Source organism: Gallus gallus, chromosome 1, assembly GCF_016699485.2.
Source record: "Gallus gallus isolate bGalGal1 chromosome 1, bGalGal1.mat.broiler.GRCg7b, whole genome shotgun sequence".
NCBI classification, from domain to species: Eukaryota; Metazoa; Chordata; class Aves; order Galliformes; family Phasianidae; genus Gallus; species Gallus gallus.
Genome location: NC_052532.1, coordinates 77885470 through 77907432, shown reverse-complemented (window position 1 = coordinate 77907432; position 21963 = coordinate 77885470). Strand labels below are relative to the sequence as shown.

General features: G+C 37.9%; 1 protein-coding gene across 2 annotated transcripts in view; it reads right to left on the bottom strand.

The window, feature by feature from the left end:
- Positions 1-618: 618 nt before the first annotated feature.
- The window catches only part of TRPV6 (transient receptor potential cation channel, subfamily V, member 6), a 33341-nt gene continuing 11996 nt past the window's right edge, over positions 619-21963 (bottom strand). Inside the window, exons 5-16 of one of the 2 annotated variants that reach the window (XM_004938142.5) lie at positions 21392-21532; positions 20852-20950; positions 19552-19727; positions 17972-18118; positions 11949-12161; positions 11575-11661; positions 10374-10450; positions 9185-9350; positions 8835-8901; positions 7851-8119; positions 6701-6807; positions 619-4668 (exon numbers count right to left, since the gene is read on the bottom strand). In XM_004938142.5, the coding sequence (XP_004938199.2) occupies positions 4395-4668; positions 6701-6807; positions 7851-8119; positions 8835-8901; positions 9185-9350; positions 10374-10450; positions 11575-11661; positions 11949-12161; positions 17972-18118; positions 19552-19727; positions 20852-20950; positions 21392-21532 (1823 nt within the window). In that variant the 3' untranslated portion in view covers positions 619-4394. The remainder of the gene's footprint in view (positions 4669-6700; positions 6808-7850; positions 8120-8834; positions 8902-9184; positions 9351-10373; positions 10451-11574; positions 11662-11948; positions 12162-17971; positions 18119-19551; positions 19728-20851; positions 20951-21391; positions 21533-21963) is intronic. The other variant, XM_040655275.2, reaches the window with a different exon arrangement.

Sequence of the window (21963 nt, the reverse complement as noted above, 5' to 3'; positions counted from 1 at the left end):
CTTACTGAAATTTTTTTTCTGATGTGGTTTCTTAAAAGCATAATAGAAGATAAAGCCCTTAACCAAGCTAGTAGGAAAATCATAGTAAATACTTTTAAGAAAAGTTGTAAACATCAAATTTAGGGAGATATATAAGCAAAACTGGGTTGTCTGCATCTGTTTTGGGTGGGGTTTTTTTTGGTTGTTGTTGTTCGTTTGTTTGTTTGCTTTTGCATGTATATTACTGAGAAAACTCCCAATGTGTTTTTTACTGCAAGCAGCTATAGCAAGGACTCACAATTGAAAGTACATCATTTCACAAATGTAAAGATTTAGCTTCTCCAAAGAGCTTCTACTGCAGTTTTCACTAATGACTCAATGAGTAAAAAGAAAAGGGGGAGACAAGGGGATGCTGACAGTTCCTACTTTGCACTAAAAATCAGTATTTGGAACTCTATACAAATATTATATAAAGGAATTTCCAAAGTGGATTGTTGTGGAAAAACAGATTTTATCCAAAAAATTTAACCAAAGTGGCCCAAATATTTTGTCAGTTGATGTCCATGACCATTACTAGAGAAACACATACAGAAATTATCACTTTATATTTATTTTAGACACAAAGAGTAGACAAGACAGTCCATATATATAAGATCTTTATTTTCAGCTAAATACTTCACATTTTACTACATGTTGCTGGATAAAAACATTTTTTCTTGAAGCATTATGATAAACTCAGAAGTCACTTCAATGGCTTAGAAGATATTTTGAGGTTAGCAGATTCAAGGAGGGCAGGACTATTTGTTTTGAAATTATTGCAATATTGTTAGAAGGGAGAGGAAAGACACATTGCAACAGCAAGAAGGAGTAATACTGCTTTCAAATTTTAGGATATATCTACATCATGGAATACAAAACACTGAAGCAAATCCTGGAGCAGTGTATTCATGCAGAATATTACAGCAGAAGTGCTTTACCTTTTGTGTTATCACAAATATTGCTGTTTTCCAATCTGAGTCAGATTGCATTAAGCCAGTTGAAATGTTTGTCCAGTCCTCCTGAGGTTCACGTGGGCATGGCAAATGTGTATATGCCTTAATTTACAAAACAAATTTAATATATTTATCTTTTGCTGGACCTGTTATTTCTGCTGACCTTTACCATTTGAATTTTTTTCTATAACCCCAGACAAAAAAAAAAAAAATGTTTAAAATGGTCTGCATAACTCCTCATGAAAAAAAAAAAATACTAGGCAAAATTGTCTGATCAATCATTTACTTATAGTAAAAGATTCTGCTCCCTTTTGTATTTTTTCCATTATTTATTTATTTCTTTATTTCATATTCAAGGAAGCCAAATTCCAATAGCTGCTATTCAGCTCTAGACTAGAGTAAGTAGACTTGGTCTACATTGATTTATAAAACATAATAAAAATTAGCACATTTTCTCTGCTTTTATTTACATAAGTCAACTTCAAGTACAGCAAATAAATTATGCAGATGTTTTTATGCATGGGTTCTGTGCAAAGATTCTGTAGGTCAACTCTTACAGAATGTATTTTTTAAAAAGACATTACATTAAAATACCTTCTACTGACTTCCTGTTGATTTATTTTTTTCTCTTTATGGAGGGCTGATACAGAAATCTGTAAAGGCTTATCACTGTTAACTGAGTTCTTTCCTGCCTCCTGCAATGTCAGTATGTTGTTTTGAGTTATGAGGTCAAAAATTTTCATTATTGTTTACAGTGATGTAGAAGAACACAAACTCAATCTCAGAGATGGGGCTTACACAGCTTACACATCTAACAAGACTTTTTGATTTATTAATATTATTAAATAATCACAAAAAGAAACGTGCAGAAATCTAAATTGAATTTGTTAACTGAATTTCTTAATTGAATTTCTACAGGTTTTCAAGCTAATGACAAGACTGCAGGGGTAGAAGGGAAGCCATCAGTTCTCCTCTTCCTGTTATTTCCCACTCAGTGTGAAAGAAAATGCATTTAAAATCACAGTGGCAACTCGCATTTGTAGTTTATGTGCCATATTGTTCCCATCTCCTTAGACCACCAGTGCAAACCCCAAATATTTAGGGAAGAGGTGACAATACTTAGATGATCAAAACTTTCAATTCAACCAAACGTAACAACTCAGAAGTATACAGTTGAATTACAGAGAGACAGTCTTCTGTCATTCTTCTACTGGAGCATAACCACACATCCAAGTAATAGAAGAAAGACATTTAAATAAATACTTATTGTTGCAAATATTGTGATGCTCAATACTGCACCTGCAAGAGAAAACGTGGAAGATGTTTGCAGTGATATTTCAATATAGTCAGAAAACCACTGTATCCAGCTTTTTCACTGTCTGCTTTACTTATCACAGGATGGTTTGGGTCAAACCCTAGCACCAGATTATAATCCTTGGTTTCTTCAAAAACAAAATTTCTGTCACTGGTCCTGTTGGAAAGGAAATGTTGAGACCATGCGCTCCTTTTCACACACTTCTGCTACTGGAATGAAACTCCACGCTCCTAAAAAAAACTAAAACCCCTGGAATATTCCTCTGGGTATTTCTCAATTTATCTTAAAGTCACCCTAGGCAGATGACAAACTGACAGACTGAAACGTTTGTGTGGATGACTTAACCACATTTTGACTTAGTAATGATAGTTTGGGACTTTCTGAGGAAGAAAGAGGCACCACAGTTTCTGAACTGCCTTTTCAATAGTTCTTATTAATTTTTTTTCAACATTTCCTCTCCATTTCATTCACCACTACATTGTAGCAGTGCAGTACTGCTACTAACCTTGATGGTTCAGTAGTAAAACTAAGTACTACAGTCCAGAACCCTACTCTTCCACAGAAAGCAAGAGACCAGCTTCAGCTCACTTGGGTGCTTAATAAATTCCACACCACTAAAAGGCATCTAACCCGATTAGGACAGGACAGGACAGGACAGGACGAGACAGGATAGGACAGGACAGGATAGGATAGGATAGGATAGGGTGGAAAAGGGAAGGAAAGAAAAGAGGAGAGGAAGAGGAAGAGTTCAGTTGGTAGACACCTTCAAAGATCATCTTATTATATCCTCACATTAGGAAAAAAGTTCCCATTTCAGATCCTTCAGATCCTCCCAGGAATAGAAATTACTTTTAAAAAGCAATACAGCTTAAAGTGCATTCATGTGACAAAAAATAAATAAATAAAATTAAAAACAAACAAACAAACAGAACAGTCCTGATAAAACAGAAATGTTGAAAATGCAGCTAATAGAATTTTTCATTCTTCAGAGGACAAAATATGCTAGGCCTTGAATGCCAATTGAAAGGTTAAAGGCCTTTAGATCAACAGTGTCAGCAACTACCTTCATTCCTGAGCTTAGTTATAAGGTTTGGCTAGACTTTATTTTCTGTTCTGTGTTAAACCATAAAACAGTACTTCAGTCAATTCAGTATTTGTGATGAGAGCACTGGGATACTGTGAGACTGCAGGGAGAGATTATACAGAAGCTGCTCCAAAAGTAATGCCTCCTATTTTATTATGTTGTCTCACTATGTCAGAGGCAGATGGTGGTGGTATGGCAGAAAAGGTTGAACCTTCCCACCAACAACCCATTACATTTTGTTGCTACGTGACAGATGGTGGCAGAGGGGCAGTCTAACAAAATGTCTGACACAGAAGTGTATATGAAGCAAAGGTGTGGAAATGAATTCCTCCCTGTGGAAACAATTGCATGCACTGACAGTCATCTATGTTTGCTGAACAATTATGGAAACCAAACAGAGGACGTGAGCACAGTGAGGTGACAAATCATGCATTTCAGCAGTGGTGACAGTGACAGCTGGTCACCTCCACTGGTGCAGATTTTTACGAGCATGACGTGCAGGCTCTTGTTCATCACTGGCAGAAATGCAAAGTGGTAGTGGCTATTTTGAAAAACAGGGTTTTGTAGCTGAGAATTTGCTCTATCAAACAATGGTATTATGGTCTTTGTATGTGTTATATTTTCCATGGAAATAAACAGGATGCATGATTTTTGAAGTGACCTGCATATATGTTACACTCTGGGAGAGGTCTTACTGACTGCCTCTTAGTAAATTGTTGAAATTCCAGTGCTGGCTTCTATTGCTCACTTCTGTGGGGTTTTACAAGCATTACAAACTACCACAGGCCTTAGCTCAAAGCCAACTAACTTGACATAAATATTAATGCAACAGCAGGGACACCTAAAAGGTAGGAGAGAAAGGCTGAATCTATACATCATAGCATAAATGCCACGAATAATTTGTGAGGCACTCGCAGAGCTCTTCAAGGCTGTTGAATCTGTAGCATGCCGGACTGTGCATGAACAGTTGGAGGAGACAACTGCTGTGGCAAATGCAATCCATGTTGTGGAAGGATAAAGAAGGTTAGACATCATAGACTTCTTCTTCCATGGCATGATTGATCTCTCCATGAAGTTGGTGGAAAGTATTGCGCCTCAGGATCTCCCAGCCACTCTGAGAATTAGTCCTAGACATGCCTCGTGACAGTGATGGAATGGACAGGTCCTTCTTGTACAGGATGTTCCTATCAACTTCCAGCTTTTCCAGACTCTTGTCACAGTTATCCCTATCATGAGCCTTAAATGCTTCTGTGTATCGCATCATCTTGTGTTTGTTGGGATCAATCCTGTCTTCTATTCTGTGAGGGGATTTAAAAAAAAATAAACAAACTAAATGAAATAGAATTTTTCCAGTTTATCAACAAAATAAATGGATAGATCATTCTCAAATACATGCCTAAAGACAGCCATTCCAGAAACGCCTATGCAGAAACAGGAAACTGATTAATAAGCACAGTTCTTTTGTTTTTCTTTCATCTCTAACATATGCTCTCATAAAAGTAGCCTCACCAACTCAGCTGCTAGCACAGTTATCTCCTTTCTAGGCTTTCATTCCTGATACTGACTTCAGTCCATAGCTTCTTGTTCCTAGCCATGATTTGCCTTTTCTGTTTTGCCAGCTGTAAATGACTGGCAATTCCACACCATTTAACTCCAGATCCTTTTTATATCCACATATATTCATCTATTTCCTTCCTTGCTGTCTCTCCTCCTTTGACACTCCGTAGTTGTTAGTGTCAGGATGTCATTTATTCTTTGCTGAACTTTGATTTATCTTGTCCACTTGCATCAACCCCTCTGTGTTTCACTTATGATTTGCCTTTGGAAATACTGTCCCATACTATATACAACAAACATACATGTAATTTGAAAGAACTTCTCATATGCTCCCAAAGTAATGCCTCCCATTTGATTCCATGAAAACAATAACAAATAGCACAATAACACTATTTGATACAGCACATTCTAGCTACAAAACACTGTTTTTCAAAATAGGCACCACCATTGGCTGTGCATATTTGCCAGTGATGAACAAGAGCCTGCATGCTGTGCTCATAAAAATCTGCACCAAAAAATCTGCACCATGTGCTCATAAAAATCTGGAGGTGACCCACTGTTTCACAGCTTCTACAATGGTGTAATTGCTGAAATGTGCCATCCACCATCTCACTGTGCTTACATCACTGTTTAGTCTCACTAAGTGTTCAGCAAGTATCAGCAAATGTCAATGTGTGCAATTATTTCCATGTGGAGGAATTCAATGGCACACCTTTGCTTCCTACGCACTTCCATGTCAGATGTCATTTTGTCAGACTGCCTCTCTGCTGCCATCTGTCACACAGCAACAAAATGTTAACAGACTACTAGTGGGAACCAACATTTGCCTCTGACACTTAAAGACAACATTAAAAAAAAAAAAAAAAAGGAGGCATTACTTTCAGAGTATCCCTCACAGATCACATCAACAGTGTTTTCTCTTTGTATCCAATGAAGAATTTCTGCTGGGATATTGCTTTTGCAAAGTTATATTTTACACCTTGGTCTGAAGTCATTGTTCTTTGATAACACTTTAGATCTGTTTGTTCTAACTGGTAAACCTGAAAATCTGCAAGGCTCACTTCTCCCTAAAGCCAAACAGAGTCTTGTTTCATACAGCCTCCACTCTCCCTTCTGGTTTCATCAGCAAAAAATAAAGCAGTGAGAAAGAGCATATGCCCAAATATGGTTCATTCTTTTCTCACCCCAGTAGAAATGTTGATTAATATTAGGGATATTTTGTTACCTGGACTACAGTTTGTTATTTCAAGGTTTAAATGGAAATCCCAGACCCAAGACTTTGTCACTAGATGCAGTCCTTGCAAATTATAAAATATAGTTAATATATTTACACCAAAAAGAAAGTTTATCTTTAATTATTCCTGTCCTTTTTTGAATCATCTGAAGCTCAGTTCATTACTGCTGAACATCTCATTGATTGCTTTTGCCTCTGCTATTTCAAGCACCCAGTGCTCAGTCAACCAAGCATAGGAGTAAAGTCTTGTCATCATTATAAGGAGTCTGGAAAAAAAAATAAAACTACCCCATATATACCATGCAATTTCTGGGATCTTTCTTCTGGAAATAGTGGAAAAGAAAGCATCAACTGATGAGAAGGATTCAATAACAGAACTTTCTGAGGAGAAAAGTGTTTGTCACTCATAAACAAAACTGACTACGGTCTTTATTCTAGAAGGGACTACAAACTCTCCTCTCTAGGCCTTTAGAATGATTCTGATCCATGCATTTGGATGTTTCTTCTGAGATCTTTATGTGCACTGGAAGAGAACTCACCTGAGATACCATCGGTCCCCTAGCCCGTACTCTCGCCCACAGATCCCAGTGCGAGGCCAGAGACACCGTGGCAGTTTTCGTTCCAGCATAACAGTAGTAGCAACAATCTTTACAATTAAAACAAAAATAAATAAATAAATAAACAAACAAACAAAACAAAGAACTTGGTTGAGTTAGAAAAAAGAAATCACTCTCTTTCTCAAAATTACCGGTCTCACGAGTAATCATCAGCTCCATGTATAATGAAAGAAAAACAGAGCCAGTACTCTGTTTATTACAGAGCAGGTCACAATTTTAGTTCTAACTGTGCTATGATTGCCAATGGTGCTCTTCAAACAATGTTAAACTTGTTTCCTTCTGTACCTGGCAGACACGACTAGGATAATTAATTTATGAGATAGATAAAAGGACAACACTTACATCAGCATTAACCTTTTTCAGAACTTAACTACCCTGGCCACACAAGAACAATTAACTGATTTACTGTTTTATCTCAGGATTTCCTGAGTGGGTTGCTTGTTGAGCAGTTCTGTAAGTGATCTGTATGAATACATCAAAACGCCCTAGCCTTTTCAGGAAGTGAGTCAGGCCAACTTCTCTTAATGGATCCAAAGACATTACCGACCAACTTCTAACCATTAGCTTTCATTGTATCTTCCTCCCAGACAATCTCTGTAACTATTATTTAACTCTCTTAAAAATCACATTCTTGTGTAATTGAAAGAGGCAACTTTAATTCTATTTAAAAAGAAATTCCACACAGTGAAGAAGCAGTTAGGGGGACACAGGATGGACAAGAAATGGGCTTTTCCCTCTGCTATTTGAAATAAGGTAGTAATATTACTATACCAAAGATATAAGGGAGGGTAGTTTCACATGGGAAGATCTACAGAAAAGCAGTCTACAGAAAAGTAGTCTTTAGAAAATTCATACTGATAAAACAACACTTGGAGGCTGATGCACAGAATGTGTAAAGCAGAATTAAAGGGACATGGCTTATTGAACCATGAGAAGTCCATGAGCAAAGTGAAGGCCTGGAAAAGACTTTATAGTGCAGAGAAAGTAAAATAAGTAACTGCATTGGCTAACACATTTTCCCTGGACAAATTTTCCTTACTTTTATTCAAAGAGAACACCCTACCCAGATTACCTGGGCTCTCCAGAGTTCATCCCGTTCATGGGCCACTCTCCAGTGGGTGTCACCCATCATGGCAATTAGCAAATTGAGCATAAGGAGGGTGGCGATGATGGCAAAGGCAAAGTATACTACACTGTACATAAAAGGCAGGTCCACATCATAGTTTGCAGGGCCATCAATGATAGTGAGAAACAGCTCAAAGGTGGTGAACAAGGACATGGGATAGTTGTAGAACTGTCCAAGGTTTTCAGGGTTCTCTGTCTGGAAGATGATGTAAAAAGCTAAAGAAGAGTAATGGGGAAAAAAAAAAAAAAGATATAGTTTAAAAATGGGAATCATAGTCCAAGAACAACAACAGGGCCTTGTTAAGAGAAACTGACAATACAAGGTAGTTTGGGAAGGAGTTATATGTAGGAGGGCTGCTCCTCAAGTAATGCCTCCCATTTTATTATATTGGTCCACAACGTCAGAGGCAGATGCTGGTGGTATGGTGGTAGAACCTTCCCACCAATGTTCCACCACAAAGGCAGTCTGACAAAATGGCATCTGACATAGAAGTGCAAGTGAAGCAGAAGTACGTCATTGAATTCCTTCATGTAGAAAAAACAGCACCTATTGACATTCATCAAAATGGCCTACAAATGGAAATTCTTTCTTCTTAGAAAGAATAAAGCTAAAAATGTGTCATTTTTCAAATATAAATACCATAAATGCAATATGCTTTTCAACTTTGATTTAGATATACATGGATTTATCTGGATTGTCCTAATTTCAATTATCCTGGAAGGAGCAAGAGTTGAATACCAAGCTAATCAGAACATAAATCAGTGGAAAGAAAGAGCCTATACTCAAAGAAATAGAAAATGCATAATACCACCACTTTTGCCAACTTTTATTCAGAGTATGATGTGAGAGTAATCTGAAACCCAAAGCAATTAATTCATATCAAAGGAATTGGCAAAGTCATATAACACCATTTTCCTTTTCTAGACTTACCTGATGCAAAGCCTAGTATCACCACAGCCATGAGCCAGCAAAAGCGCATAAGATCTCCAAATATCATCTGCAGAGCAAAGACAGAGCCATAAGGCCCAACTGTACCACCAAGCCACCATGCAACCCTTGTAAATCATTTCCAGATTCTATCATAAAAAGTGGATGAAAGGAAGCTTCTGCACGAAAGAGAGAATATGAAAGTCCCAAACCCTTCACTCAGACAGGAACTTGTCCATTTGCCACTAATGCAAGTCCAGAGGGAGAAAAAATATTCTTTCAGATCTCCTTGTGTACAAGGTGAGGTGTCACAGTGTGTGCAACAAGCCCTTTTTTTTTTTTCATTCTTATACCTTCTGGATCATGATGGTGAAGGGCCCAAGCATCTGGAAGCCTCGTGCAAAGTACATGACATTGCACCATCCTAGTACCAGGGCAAAGGACATGGGCACCACCTCACCAGTAGTGCTGGTAAGACGCATCACCATGGTTACCAGAATCATGCAAGCATATGTGATACTGCAAAGGAAGAAGAGACAGTAAAAAAATGTTCAGTAAAGAAATCTTACCCTCCTTTTTATTTTCTTGACAAAAATTTCAAGACAGGCACATACAGCCACCAGCTCATAGGCAGAGACCAATCAGGATGCTCAGCTCTAGCTGTCCACTTGCTTGGCTTCTTATACACCACTTGGGCCAATAAGAGAAAGAAATCAACAACAGGAATGCTCTAAGGGCATGTCCAACTCACAGCCCACAGGCCAGATATGGCCCAAGACAGCTAGTAATGCAACCCCACAAGATCATAAACTTTTAACATTATTATTTGATTTTTAGCAGTATTTTTCATCAGTTGATTACAAATAGAGGGCAAACTGTCTAGGCTACAACAGTACATCATGGAGGGGAGGGCATAGTGCAGTGCCAACTCTGCCTTCTGTACCCGCTCAGATTCATTAAAACCTGTGTGTATTGCACGTTACATGTACTTGTGCCAGTTGATGAGTAAAACACAGTGATTACTGATAATGATATTTCAACTTACCTACAGTGTGAGTGCCTGTGAGAACATGTGCTTTTTGTTATTACATAGTCATGTAAGTTTTCTTATTTAATTACTAAACTCTGGCTTGTGTTATTTCTTGGAATAAGTTAACAAATTCACTGTGAAAGAAATATCTAGAATACTCGTGTAGTGCTGACAATTTTTTTTTTTGACTATCTCAAAAAGCTCACAAAAGTATAAAATAATTTGCAATATATTTTTAACTAGTTTTGCAATATTCAGTTGATAAGTGTTTCTGCTATTCTGTTTCTATTTTGTTACTTATATACATTAACTCCATTATATATTTTGTATGTGACCCAAGACAATTCCTCTTTACTCAGTGTGGACAAGGCAAGCCAAAAGGCTGGGCAACCATGCTCTACGGGAACAGAGGAGGTGACTCATCTGGCAAAAGACAGGGTTGGATGGAGGGGGGAGTTGCAGGAGAAATGAGAGATCACGTATTTATTAAACTTCAAAAGCGGTGTACTTACACAATTATGTGGAAAGGTCCTCCTAGGATGGTCTGTCCAAAGTATTTTGCTGCTCCAACTCTAAGGATATCTGGGATCTAAGAATGATATCCTATTGACTTTAGGACTTAGATTCCATTATTAAACATAAGGTAATCACTAATATCAACAGAGTCTTGGGGTCAGCTGCATCTGCTCTGTTTGCTGCTTCACACTTTGATTACAATTTTACTTTAAAAACAGAATGAATGAAGCAGACAGATTGAGAAATTTTGGTATGAGGTAGAGATTGTGCAGCACAGAGCTATGTTCCTTTAGTTATTGAAGACTACTGAGAAGAGACTAGACAAATTGCTGAGCCTCAGAAAAGACAAGAAAAGAACTTTTCAGGAAATCAGAGAATCTTGTTAGAATTCATACTCTCTTTGCTAGCTGTAGCAGGACCCCAGAGTCCTGACCAAAAATAGGAAGAAGCACCTGTCCTTCTGGAACGTATATGAGGAGAGATAAATCTCTTCTTTTTCTTTTCTCTCTGTTCTTTCTCCCTCTCTATTTTTTTTTTAACAGGGTTTGAAAACTAAATTTTACTTCAGCTACCCTTGGGATCAGCATTTGAGTTTTCTCTATATAAAAATGTTGATCTTCTGCTTCATGTTATAATGACACCATATGTGTGTACGTGTTTAGTATAAAGAACTTCAACTCTTATCTAATTTTAAAATTAAAATTCTAAAATTCGTGATCAGGAAATCACCTAGACACACCTACTGCAAAATTCTCGTTGTGTAACACATCTTTTATAGGCCCACACAGTTGCTGCTCTCCAATTAAACATAAACTTTGCTGTATAAGCACAAGAGTCATTTTACCCATCTCCCCTAAACACATCAGTATAGAAAGTCTCTTATAATCTTACATAACAACAGTTGGAACCACAGATGATGCTAATGGGAAATCTAGCATTACCGTGCAGATAGTATTCAATAGTGATCAGTCCATCTAATCAATTCTTCAGTACCTAGAGTCTTACTAGTAAGCTGTCAGAGTACCTGTTTCATCCAATAAATACTGTTGACAGTGTCAACTGCAAAAGATGTATATTGAAGCATTTAGGCTCAGCAAATAGCCCTTACCAAGTTGTGAGCACAAACTCATTTTAGTGCACAAAATAAAATCATGCCTTGATTCAATTCAAAACTAAAGAGTTCACTGTTTCTCTTACCTCAAGGATCAAAATTACTACAGCTCCAATAACTGTGATCAGCTCCCCCACCAGCCTCAACTCATCCTCGTATGTTACGTAAGATTCCTGAAAGAAAAAGAAAAGAAAAGAAATTAAAACAGAATGGGGAAAAAAGAAGATTGTTACTGCAACAAAGAGGACTCTGCCTGACAAGGCCACAGGAACTATCCCAGCCCAAACAACAGAGAAAAGATCATGCTCAGTATTCCTCACTGATGAAGGTCAGCTGATGGGAGAGGGATGACAGCTGTGAAAGCTGGAGAACAGGAAATAGATGGTCTTTCCAGTTAAGTAGGTGAGATAAAAATTGCCCAATACTGCCTGTGGAGCTCTAATTCCTAATGACACAGTACCTGCAGCATTTTCTGGACATAGACTGTATTGTCTCTGCTGCTTGTTTTGTTGCCTGTTCGAGGTTTCAGTGGCCGGTAGACACAGCACATAGTGAAGCAGACCATGTAGAGTACATAGAATAAAGCCAGGAAGCAGAAATAGGGCCGTCCATACATATTCCACTTCAGGCTCACCAGCTCCTTCACAGGTGTTAAATCTAAGATCTGGCGTGCCTGAGAAAGATAGAGAGAAGGAATTATTTACTGCAAGGGAATTTGTTTATAAGCATTATTGACACTGTTTCCCTGGAGAAAGTTAACAAACTGCTCTCATATTATTCAGCATTAAGAAGCCAATTTGTTTTTGAAAAATTAGAATGATGAAGTGATTTTGGATTTGCTCAGTTTGCTAGTAGAGCCTTGGAAAAAGCAAACATATACATAGAGAACAGCTTTTAAGTGCCAGTGGCATACACAGGAAAAGTCTATTAGACACCGGATAAAGTTCTCTGTCTCCGTGGTCTGGATCCATACAAACACTTGATATAGACCTAACAGCTAAATTTACAGTGCTAGAAAGTTTACCAAATCTGTGAGCACATACAAAAATATTTCAATTCATGAACCTTTTTATTGTAACTAAAATTTTTTTTGAAGAATATTTTATGTTAAGTAAGAAAGTAAAATGTAGAGCAGACAAATACACTCCTGTTTTAAATATACGTAATTATTAGAATATGTTATTATATTTTCAGTTCCTAAGCAATCTTGTGCAATTTTTTCTTAGATTTTTTTTCTCCAGATTGGAGGTTTTCATTTTTATGTTTAAATTAATACAGGTTTCAACAGCTATTTCTATCAATTTCAGTGCAACTGTGGAAACTTTATCTTTAGGAAACAGATCAAAACGTCCACAAGATCATTTGCTCTCTTTAAAAAACTGATATTACCTATGCAACTAAGAGGACTTTGGAAAGATTTTGAAAGCTCTTTTACTTCTGTCTAAATGCAGATTCTTAATGGCCTGCATTTTCAAGTTTTCGCCATTAAGCTGTGATGATAAAAACTACAGTACACCTCCAATGAGACATACTGTCAATGCAAACAAACAAACAGACAAACAAAGCTCATTCAACTTAATTCCTCTGGGTTATTTAGATTGTATTCAAGGCCTTGGCCTTTTATTTTAACATAACCATGGTGCAACTCAAGCATATCTAAAAGACCACATATTTCCAGGAATAAACAGAACCTTCAATGAGCATCTTGCATGATAGAAAAAACATCACTACTGAATACACTAGAGTTATTTTTCTGTCAAAGATTGGCATATATTCTTACACACTGTGCAGATGAGAATTTCTAGACAAAGAAAAAGCTTCAGCAAAAGGTTAAGAGTACTGTTTTAGAAGTGACAAAGAGGCTTTACAAAAAGCTGCTGCTGTAGAATTGTGAGTAGTGGAGGGAGGGATGAATCTTCTCTTATCATCCACTTAAATTTACAAAATTAACAGGAATAATCCAGAAGGAGCAGGAAGACATCTGCTTTTTAATAGCTGAGATACTAGATGATTCAGGTGGGGAACAAATCAATTTGATCAGCCCCTTCAGTGGACTGCTTTGATAATCCTGATTCTCATCAGATGTCTCTGATACCACCGTAGGTTCATCGGGTTCATCATGATTAAGCAAGGTAGACAATTTCTCCATTGTACCTTTCTGTTTACTCTCCATTTTATTCAGTCTTACAGCTACTTTTGAAATGGCTGAAATGTAAGCTTGTGGAGGGGCTAAATGTTGTTCAAGGTTATGAACTCTATTAATCAGTTCAAATGAAATGGGTTGTCTTTGCTCTCTCATACATTCCTGCTGGTGTACCAGCATACTTATCTGGTGCAGTTCTTATGAATTTTTTCCACATACTTGGTGCACACATGTCTCTCTCAGGATCATGCTCTTGGTGTGGATTGTCAGGAATGAACATGGGGTCATGTAACACTTCCACCACAGCTAATTCTCTCAAATAACAGATGTCTGCTAATTCCTATGTCAGTGGCTGAGTCCTTAGCAATGCTTCCCAGTTGGTAAGCTTCTCTACCATCTAGCAACACACTATTGGCCCCAGTGTCCCAACATCAAAGTAACCAGATGACAAAGGATTAATTCAGGTGCCATACAAAATCTTTTCTTGAATCTTGAATTTCAGTCATTTTCAGAGGTTGGGTACTAATAATGGTCATAGTGTCTTCCTCACCTTCTTCTTTTTAGTTTTTGCTGTTGCCTTAGTTGGTGTTTGTGACGGTCTTGTTGAGGGCCTCTCCCCTGGATCTTCTTCCTCTTCTTTCTCCTTCTCTTCTTCTTTCCATTCTAAATGAGGTGACAACTGATACCAGTGCCTCCTGTGATTGATCAGACTACACAGTTTTTATGCTCTTTTTCTCTAGCTCAACTCAGAAGCTGTCTCATTCATATTGGAGTCTGTCTCATCAGAATTGGAGGCAATTTCATTTGGATTGGAAGTTGTCTTGCTCAGTTCTGATACTGTCTTGTACAGATTAGAGGATGTCTCATTCGGATTGGAAGTGCTAGAAGAAGTTTCAGAAATGGTCTTCTTTGTATTGGAAAGTGTCTCATTCCGATTGGAAATGGTCTCGTTTGGATTGGTAAGTTTCTTTTGGCTTGGAGATTCTCAGTTTGGAATTTCTCTCCCTCAGCTTGCAGATTTTTCCTTTCAGCTTGGAGAATCTTGCTCAGTTTGGAGATTCTCTTGATTAGTAGACTCCCTTTCTTGACCCAGAGATTCTCTCTCTCAGTTCAGACTCTCTTCTGGAAACTCTCCCTTTTGGCTCAGAGACTCTCTCACTCGGCTTGGAGACTCTCTCTAACATCCCTAGGATAGTGTTGAATAAGGCTTCGAAGGCATAAGCCAGGCCCTGAATAATTTGCATCTCCTCAGATTTACTTGAGCCACAACATGCCTGTCTTAAATACCTGCTTAGATTCTTAGGATCTTGCAGGTGTTCAGAAGTAAAATTCCATGACACCAGGGATGCCCATCTCTCTAAAGTCTCTCTCAAGTCCCTCCACACTCCCTGCCACTCAGTATTCTCTGGCTTTGGGGAAGGCTTCCTCAAAACATTGTAAATAAAGATACTGAGTGAGATGATGAGGAATACATTCAAGGAGATTGACAACATGATCACTGAATGAGCATTCAAAAAACATGTAAGGGATTCAAGGGATAGACTGGAAGCCTGTTTAAAAATCATGTATTCCGTAAAATAAGAAACTCCTTCTGGGACATAACTTTCAATGCTCAAACCATACCACATTGTATGCAGGCACCAGATAGGTGTTTCCACTGGTGCTTCTAACTTTTTATATATGTATACAGCTCCATAGAGCAGAGTGGAGGACTTGATAAGGTCTAGTACATTCTAAGTATTAGGAGGATGAACATGATGGAATGTAATCTCTTGAAGAACAGTTTTACAGTTTTACAAGAGAAAGCAAGTACATTTTGTCTCTTTATAAAAACAAGTTGACATGGTGCCAAAAACAACAAAATTGGTGCAGCAATCAGTAACTCCCAGAATGCTGGCAGTCCACCCAGACATCAAGGATTGTAAACAAGATAAGCTTTCTAACAAAGCTCTCCGAGAGTTAGAGCTCAGAGAGTTTTGTATTAAAAGTTTGTTTTTTCCAGCCAGTGCACCAAAAATGTCACAGTTAGTCCCAGTTCAGCCTAGTTCCCTGGCCAATGTGGCAAAGGGACCCATAGACCCATACTCCAGGACAGGGAGAAGGGGGAAGGGAAAAGACGGGGAGATGGGCCCAGATGAGGAAAACAGCAACAACAACCTAAGGAAAAACTAATATACTAAATATGATAGCAGAATGAAGGATAATACAATGTAATACAATGTAATTGGAATTGATACTAATAAATCAAGTAAAATGAGAGAGTGTCCAAAACCATAGGCCTTACTCTAATGTTGTAGGCAAGACTGCCAGGGAGCACACCAAGCAAAGCAGGCAGAAAAAGACAGTCTCATGACTCCCAGTTAGCTTCACCTTTCCCTCTGAACGGAAAATGGAAACGGAACAATAAAGTCTTCTGGGAGCTGTAGTTCATTCTTCTGTTCTGAGACCAGGTACCTGGAACTATTAATAATCCATGGAACTGCAGCATTAACTCTTTAATTCACAGTACACTACATGGTGTTATGATGTAGAAGACTGATCCAAAATTATAAAACAGTGACACAGCTACAGTGAAGAAAACTGGCTTTGTCCCAGCCAAAACAAGGACATCACAAAGGATCAAAGTTTGCTTTGTACTTCAGCAATTGTTTAAGGCAGCTAGATTCAGCTGCTTTAAAGACAGTGTTATTTCATTTGTATTTTCTCTACCTATAAAAAGGGAAGAACTTGCTTGGCTCATAGCTCATAGAATGCACGCAGGGTTTATGCAACCAATTAGCTGCTTTTGCAGCAATCATTTAGGAGTTCTTCAGCTAAGCACCAAAGTCAACAAGGTCTCTTCTGTAAAAGGAAGACAAGGTCATGTATGTAATTCACTAAAAAAATGCCCTCAGTTCTGGCAGATTCTTGAAGATAAAATACCAACAGTTAAATTTATCTGATAAATTTTCAAAATGATTTTGTGATATACAGGAACACTGAATTGATGATGACAGAATATTCCCATTACTACAGCAGTGCAAGTATTTTTTATCAGATTATTTAGGATAACAAAGTAAGAACTTTCTTGTTTTTCCAAATGTGACTAGCACTTATGTAAAGCTTCATGGCTTACACAAAAATACAGCATTTTCAGTTTCTGTGTTATTTGGTTGATGCTTAATTGAATCATTTATATCAAGCCTTCAATTTCTGCAAAAAGACTGACATTTAGAGCGTAAGTAGGACTTCTGCTAATGAATTTGAGCTATGAACTTAATTAAATTCTTCTAGACCTACTTCTTATGCCATTTAGGGGATTCCTGCAATGAGCAAGAAGGGGATATAAGTCAAAGTGTCCAGAAGAGACAGGAAAGACTTTTGATCAAAGGTATATCAAGCACTATGACAAATTTCTAGTTATATATGCAGAAATTCCAACTATTCATGATTAAGAGCATTCTGGAAAACAAAGAAGCCTTATGGTTTCTAGGAACACTTTACTCTCTACAATTGGTAACGTTGCATCTGCATACACTATGTTTTGGGAAAAGACAGATACACAATATTCTTCCTTCTTTCAGGGTTATGGTTTATCCTTCTGGACAACTTACAAGGTTGTTCTTTTTTATGACATGGAGTGCTTTCCCATGCATTTCTGTGCATACAAATTTAGAGGTTTTTAAATATAAGCAAATGAGAATTTCATGAACTTTCTTCACATTGTTCTCCAGTTGCTGAAACTTTTGTTTCTGAAGTTTAACTAGAATTTTTATAGATGGAGATAATATAGAACTGGGAGCATTCCACTACAGCATTTATCCATTTAATAATTAAAGTGTCTACTGATTCATCTCTGATTCAGCAGAGATAATCCACCCACTTCTTTTTGAGTCATAAGCTGGATAACCAATGTGATTAAATGAAGAAAATAGTAGCATTAAGGAGTGTTTTTAAAGTGCTTTCCAATTTAGGATTTCTTAACATAGTTTTCCTCACAGGGATGTTGTTAATCACTGTCACTGATACATAAAGCTATTATTTGCTAAAGCTACTCTAGAGGTACATGTAATTTATATCTTTGAGCACGGGAAAAACCCTTTATTGAAACATGTTCCACATGATCTGTTAATAGCAGCTCTTTCAATCCATCTTCAATCTCCCATCTCAGAATAAACTACTAAAGCATTGAATATAAATATATTATTAAAAAGCTGCTATATTTCATGTATTGCCTGCATTGTGATACAACTCCTTGCCCTGTGGATAAAATGGAAGAGCCTGAGCCTTCAAACTCATCATTCTTCTCCTTTTAGAATCACCACAGTCCTCACATTGAAAACTTCTCATGCCCACAGTACCTCTCTCTTCTTGGTTGAGACAATGAGCTCAAGGAAGGACTGATCTTCAGCCCAGGAGTCAATCTCTGTGAGATCGTAGAGCACAGTGGTCAAGGGGCCAAAGGACCAGAGATTATGCTTCCGCCTCTGCATGAGGTATTGAAACATCTGAGGAGAAAAGAAGGGAGTTACGGATTATCAGAAGCTTTCCAGTAAATATTTGTTCTCATTGCAAATACACTGAACTTGTTAAAATTCTGCATTACAAAATATTTTTCTTTAACTTAGCTGTGGTTCTCACATCTCTCAGGAACAATTACACCTTCCAGATTGGGAAGAACTTTTTTCTGATCCATTTGATTATTTGATTGATTATTATTTATTATTATGAAGTAAAGTATAAAGCTGGGTCGCTGAGGGGAGAACCCAACCTACGCCCCCACCAACGGCCACAACAGCAGCCCCAGAGCCCTTATTTCATCTTCATAAATGTGAAATGGATTGTTCAAGAGTGAAATGTCCACTTGTTTTTATTTTGTTTGTTTGTTTTGAGGCGTTAAGGTTTCACCCAAAGGCTGCCAAGATAGGAAACCTGGCATAATAAAGATCCAGTTTTCTTATCCTGTGTGTCAGAAATGCAGACATTGACTCAATAGGCCTCACTTTAGATGTTTATGTATTTGAGCTTAAAGAGAAACACTCACCCACCGATGTTCAACACATTTATGCTTAAGCTTGTGTGAAAGTAAATACAGAGTTTTTACATGGTGCTTGCTAAAATATTAATAAGTAAAAAGTGTTGCCTGTATTACAGCTGTGCAACACAGGTATTATCCCAGACATACCAAAAGTAAGCACAGCAGTGTCTGACAGGCCTAAGGGTCCCATTTTGCTTTTGCAGCCACACATAGAGATTCCACTGAAATAAGAGGGACTGCTTGAAGTTATGTCAGATCTGAAACTGAGGAGAAAATGTTGTGTTTGTATGCTTTGGAAGCAAATATGTAGGTCACCCTTAACAGTAGTCAAACTGCTGAACTTATTTGACACAGTCATGTCTCCAAGGAAAAGATTTTATGTGGATATGTTGATTAGGGGAAAAATCCTTTTATACTTTTCTACAGATTATCAGGAAAGAGGTATGCAAACCATATTGTCCTTTGTGGATCTACAGAAGAAACACTAACCATCTTTGTCTTTTTATTAAAGCAGAGGATGAGAATTTATACTGAGATCTTGCATAAAGATAAATGTCTGCAGATATCTGGAGAACTTCCCTGTGTATCACATTTATGGAAATAAAATCTACATAATAGAAACAACTTCAGTCAGACTTTTAAAAAAGGCTTTGGGTGGATCTTTCCGCTAATAACTGGTTAACCGAAAAGCTTCAAAAATTGGATCAAAAGACTTATTCTTTAAGCATGAGTTTCTCTCACTAGGATAAAGAAATATCTTATACAGGCTTTTACGTTTTATACGAGAATTCAACCCATTAAGAGTGTGTACAAACTCCCTTGTTCAGGGTGATGTTATTTCAAGTTCTCTGGTTCTGAATAAAGTCTTTAATATGGAGGCAACAGTATCATAAATAAACTTACCACAGTGTTGCCCTCAACTCCAGCCAGTTTGAATGGAGTAAGCCCCTCATTGTTAGGAATCAATTCCAGTGATCTTGGTCCCTCTTTGCTCTGGTCATAGGAAAGTATCAGGCTGTACATGTGGCAGGCAAATGTCTTATTAGGCTGGAGAACTAAGATGTGAAGAACAGTGTTACCTGTTAAAAAATCAGAACGGGTAAATACATAGGTTACTCTGAAAGTAATGCCTCCCACTTATTTCCACAAAAACTACCTCAGGTGCGAAGAGTACAATAACTCTAATACAGCAAATTATCAGCTACAGAATGCCATTTTTCAACACAGTCACCACCGTTATCTGTGCATTTTCACCAGCAGTGAAGAAAAGCCTACTTGCCATGCTCATAAAAATCTGCATCAGCAGAGGTAACCCACTGTTGCTGTTGCCACACCTATAAAACACCACCCAGAACCTCACTGTGCTCACATCCACTGTTTGGTCTCTACTGTTCGGTTTAGCAAGCATCAGTGAATGTCAATGGGTGCATTTTTTTTCTTCACGGATGAATTCAATGGCACACCTTTGCTTCATGTGAACTTCCATGTCAGACACCTTTTTTGTCAGACTGCTCCTCTGCTGCCATCTGTCACATGGCAACAAAATGTAATGGAATATTGGTAGGAAAGTTCAACCTTTTCTACCATACCACCAACATCTGCGCCTGATTTCATGGACCAACATCATAAAATAGGAGGCATTCTTTTTGGAGCAGTCCTTGCATATTGAATAACAACTCTCTGAAAATACAGGCAATTGTCTGATGCCATTAATGATGGCTTTCATTTTCCTCATATCCCTCATCTCAACTGTGTTTGTAGTGAGAGAAAAATATGTGTGTACATAGATCATGGAATCATTGAATGGCTTGTGTGGGAAGGGATTTCAAAAATCATATAGCTCCAACCCCCCTGCCATGGGCAGGGTTACTACCCACCGGATCAGGTTGCCCAGGACCTCATCCAACCCAGGCTTGAACACCTCTCTGGGCAGCTTGTATCAGTCCCTCACCACTCTCTCAGTGAAAAACTTTTCACTAACAAACATCCAACCTAAATCTCCCCTGCTGTAGTTCAAAAACATTCAACTTGTCCTATCACTAACTACTGCTGTAAAAAGCTGATTTTCTTCCTGTTTATAATCTCCTTTTAAATACAGGAAGACTGCAACGATGTCTCCCCAGAGCATTCTTTTCTCCACACTGAACAAGTTGATGGAGGCTGGTTTAAAATGTTCAATGTATGCAATTCACTAGGCACATACCCAGGTAATCCTGAGCTCTAATGTCAGCTCCATTTTCAATGAGCAACTGTACAATCTCCTCATTTCCCACACAGGCAGCAAATGACAAAACATGTTCTCCTGCAAAGAAGGGGATGGAGGAAACAACATTAAGTCCCTAGCATGCAAGTGAGGCTGAAGTATGCTGAGGAGAAACAATCCACATCACAAAGTGAGAAGCCATAAAAGGAACCTGTAAAAGTAACCTATGAGATTTCTGACCCACTACTCATCATACTCAGAAAGGACAAAAAGATTGAAGAAATTAACATTATATTTTTTATGCAATATGTAATGTTTGTATACATGCAAGTATGTAAATTGTATTCAATTAATATATTTTTATTAATGTGGTATTTACACACTTAGATGAAGCTTTACTGTGAGACAGAACTGTGTGAATGATGACCCTTGAAGACAGAAGCCTTTACTTATGCAGTTTAGATGGGAACCGAACCATGCTTCCCTCATGACTCTTTTGGTTGCTTCTCCTAGCAACAAGGAGAGAAGAGAAGGACGTACCAAAATAGAGAAGGTTCTGGGAGCTGCGCCTGAAGAAGTGCCCAGTGGCCTGTGCTGTGCAGGTATTGGCCCCTCTCTTGAGCAAAGCCTTCACCAAAGTGATATTCTGGTTCACTGCTGCAATGTGAAGAGCTGTCTGCCCTGTAAAACACAGATATAAAACCCTGTCCTCTAAGCAGGAAACTTCAGGTTGATTGGCAGCCTGCAGTTCACGCTTAACACATGTTAAATACAAGTGTTGGGAAATGGTATCCATAGGAGTAATATGATTTAGCTTTCAAGTTATTGCTGTGGACTAAAGATAAATTAAGACTAGTGGTCTTGTTCTACTTAAATCTTTTCATGAATTCATAAAAAAAGATTTTACAATCTGCTAACTCAGTCAGCAGGATGCACTTTCTGCATGTTGGGGTTTTTGTTCGTTTGGAGAGGTGGGTTATTTTGCAGGTAGGAATCAGTCTGAAAGGACTTTGTGGGACATGAAGAGTGCATCAAAACCAAGTTCCCAAACTTCCCCTAATACCTCAAAGTAGATATTAGAAGCTTTAAAACCCCTTGATCACTATTTTAGT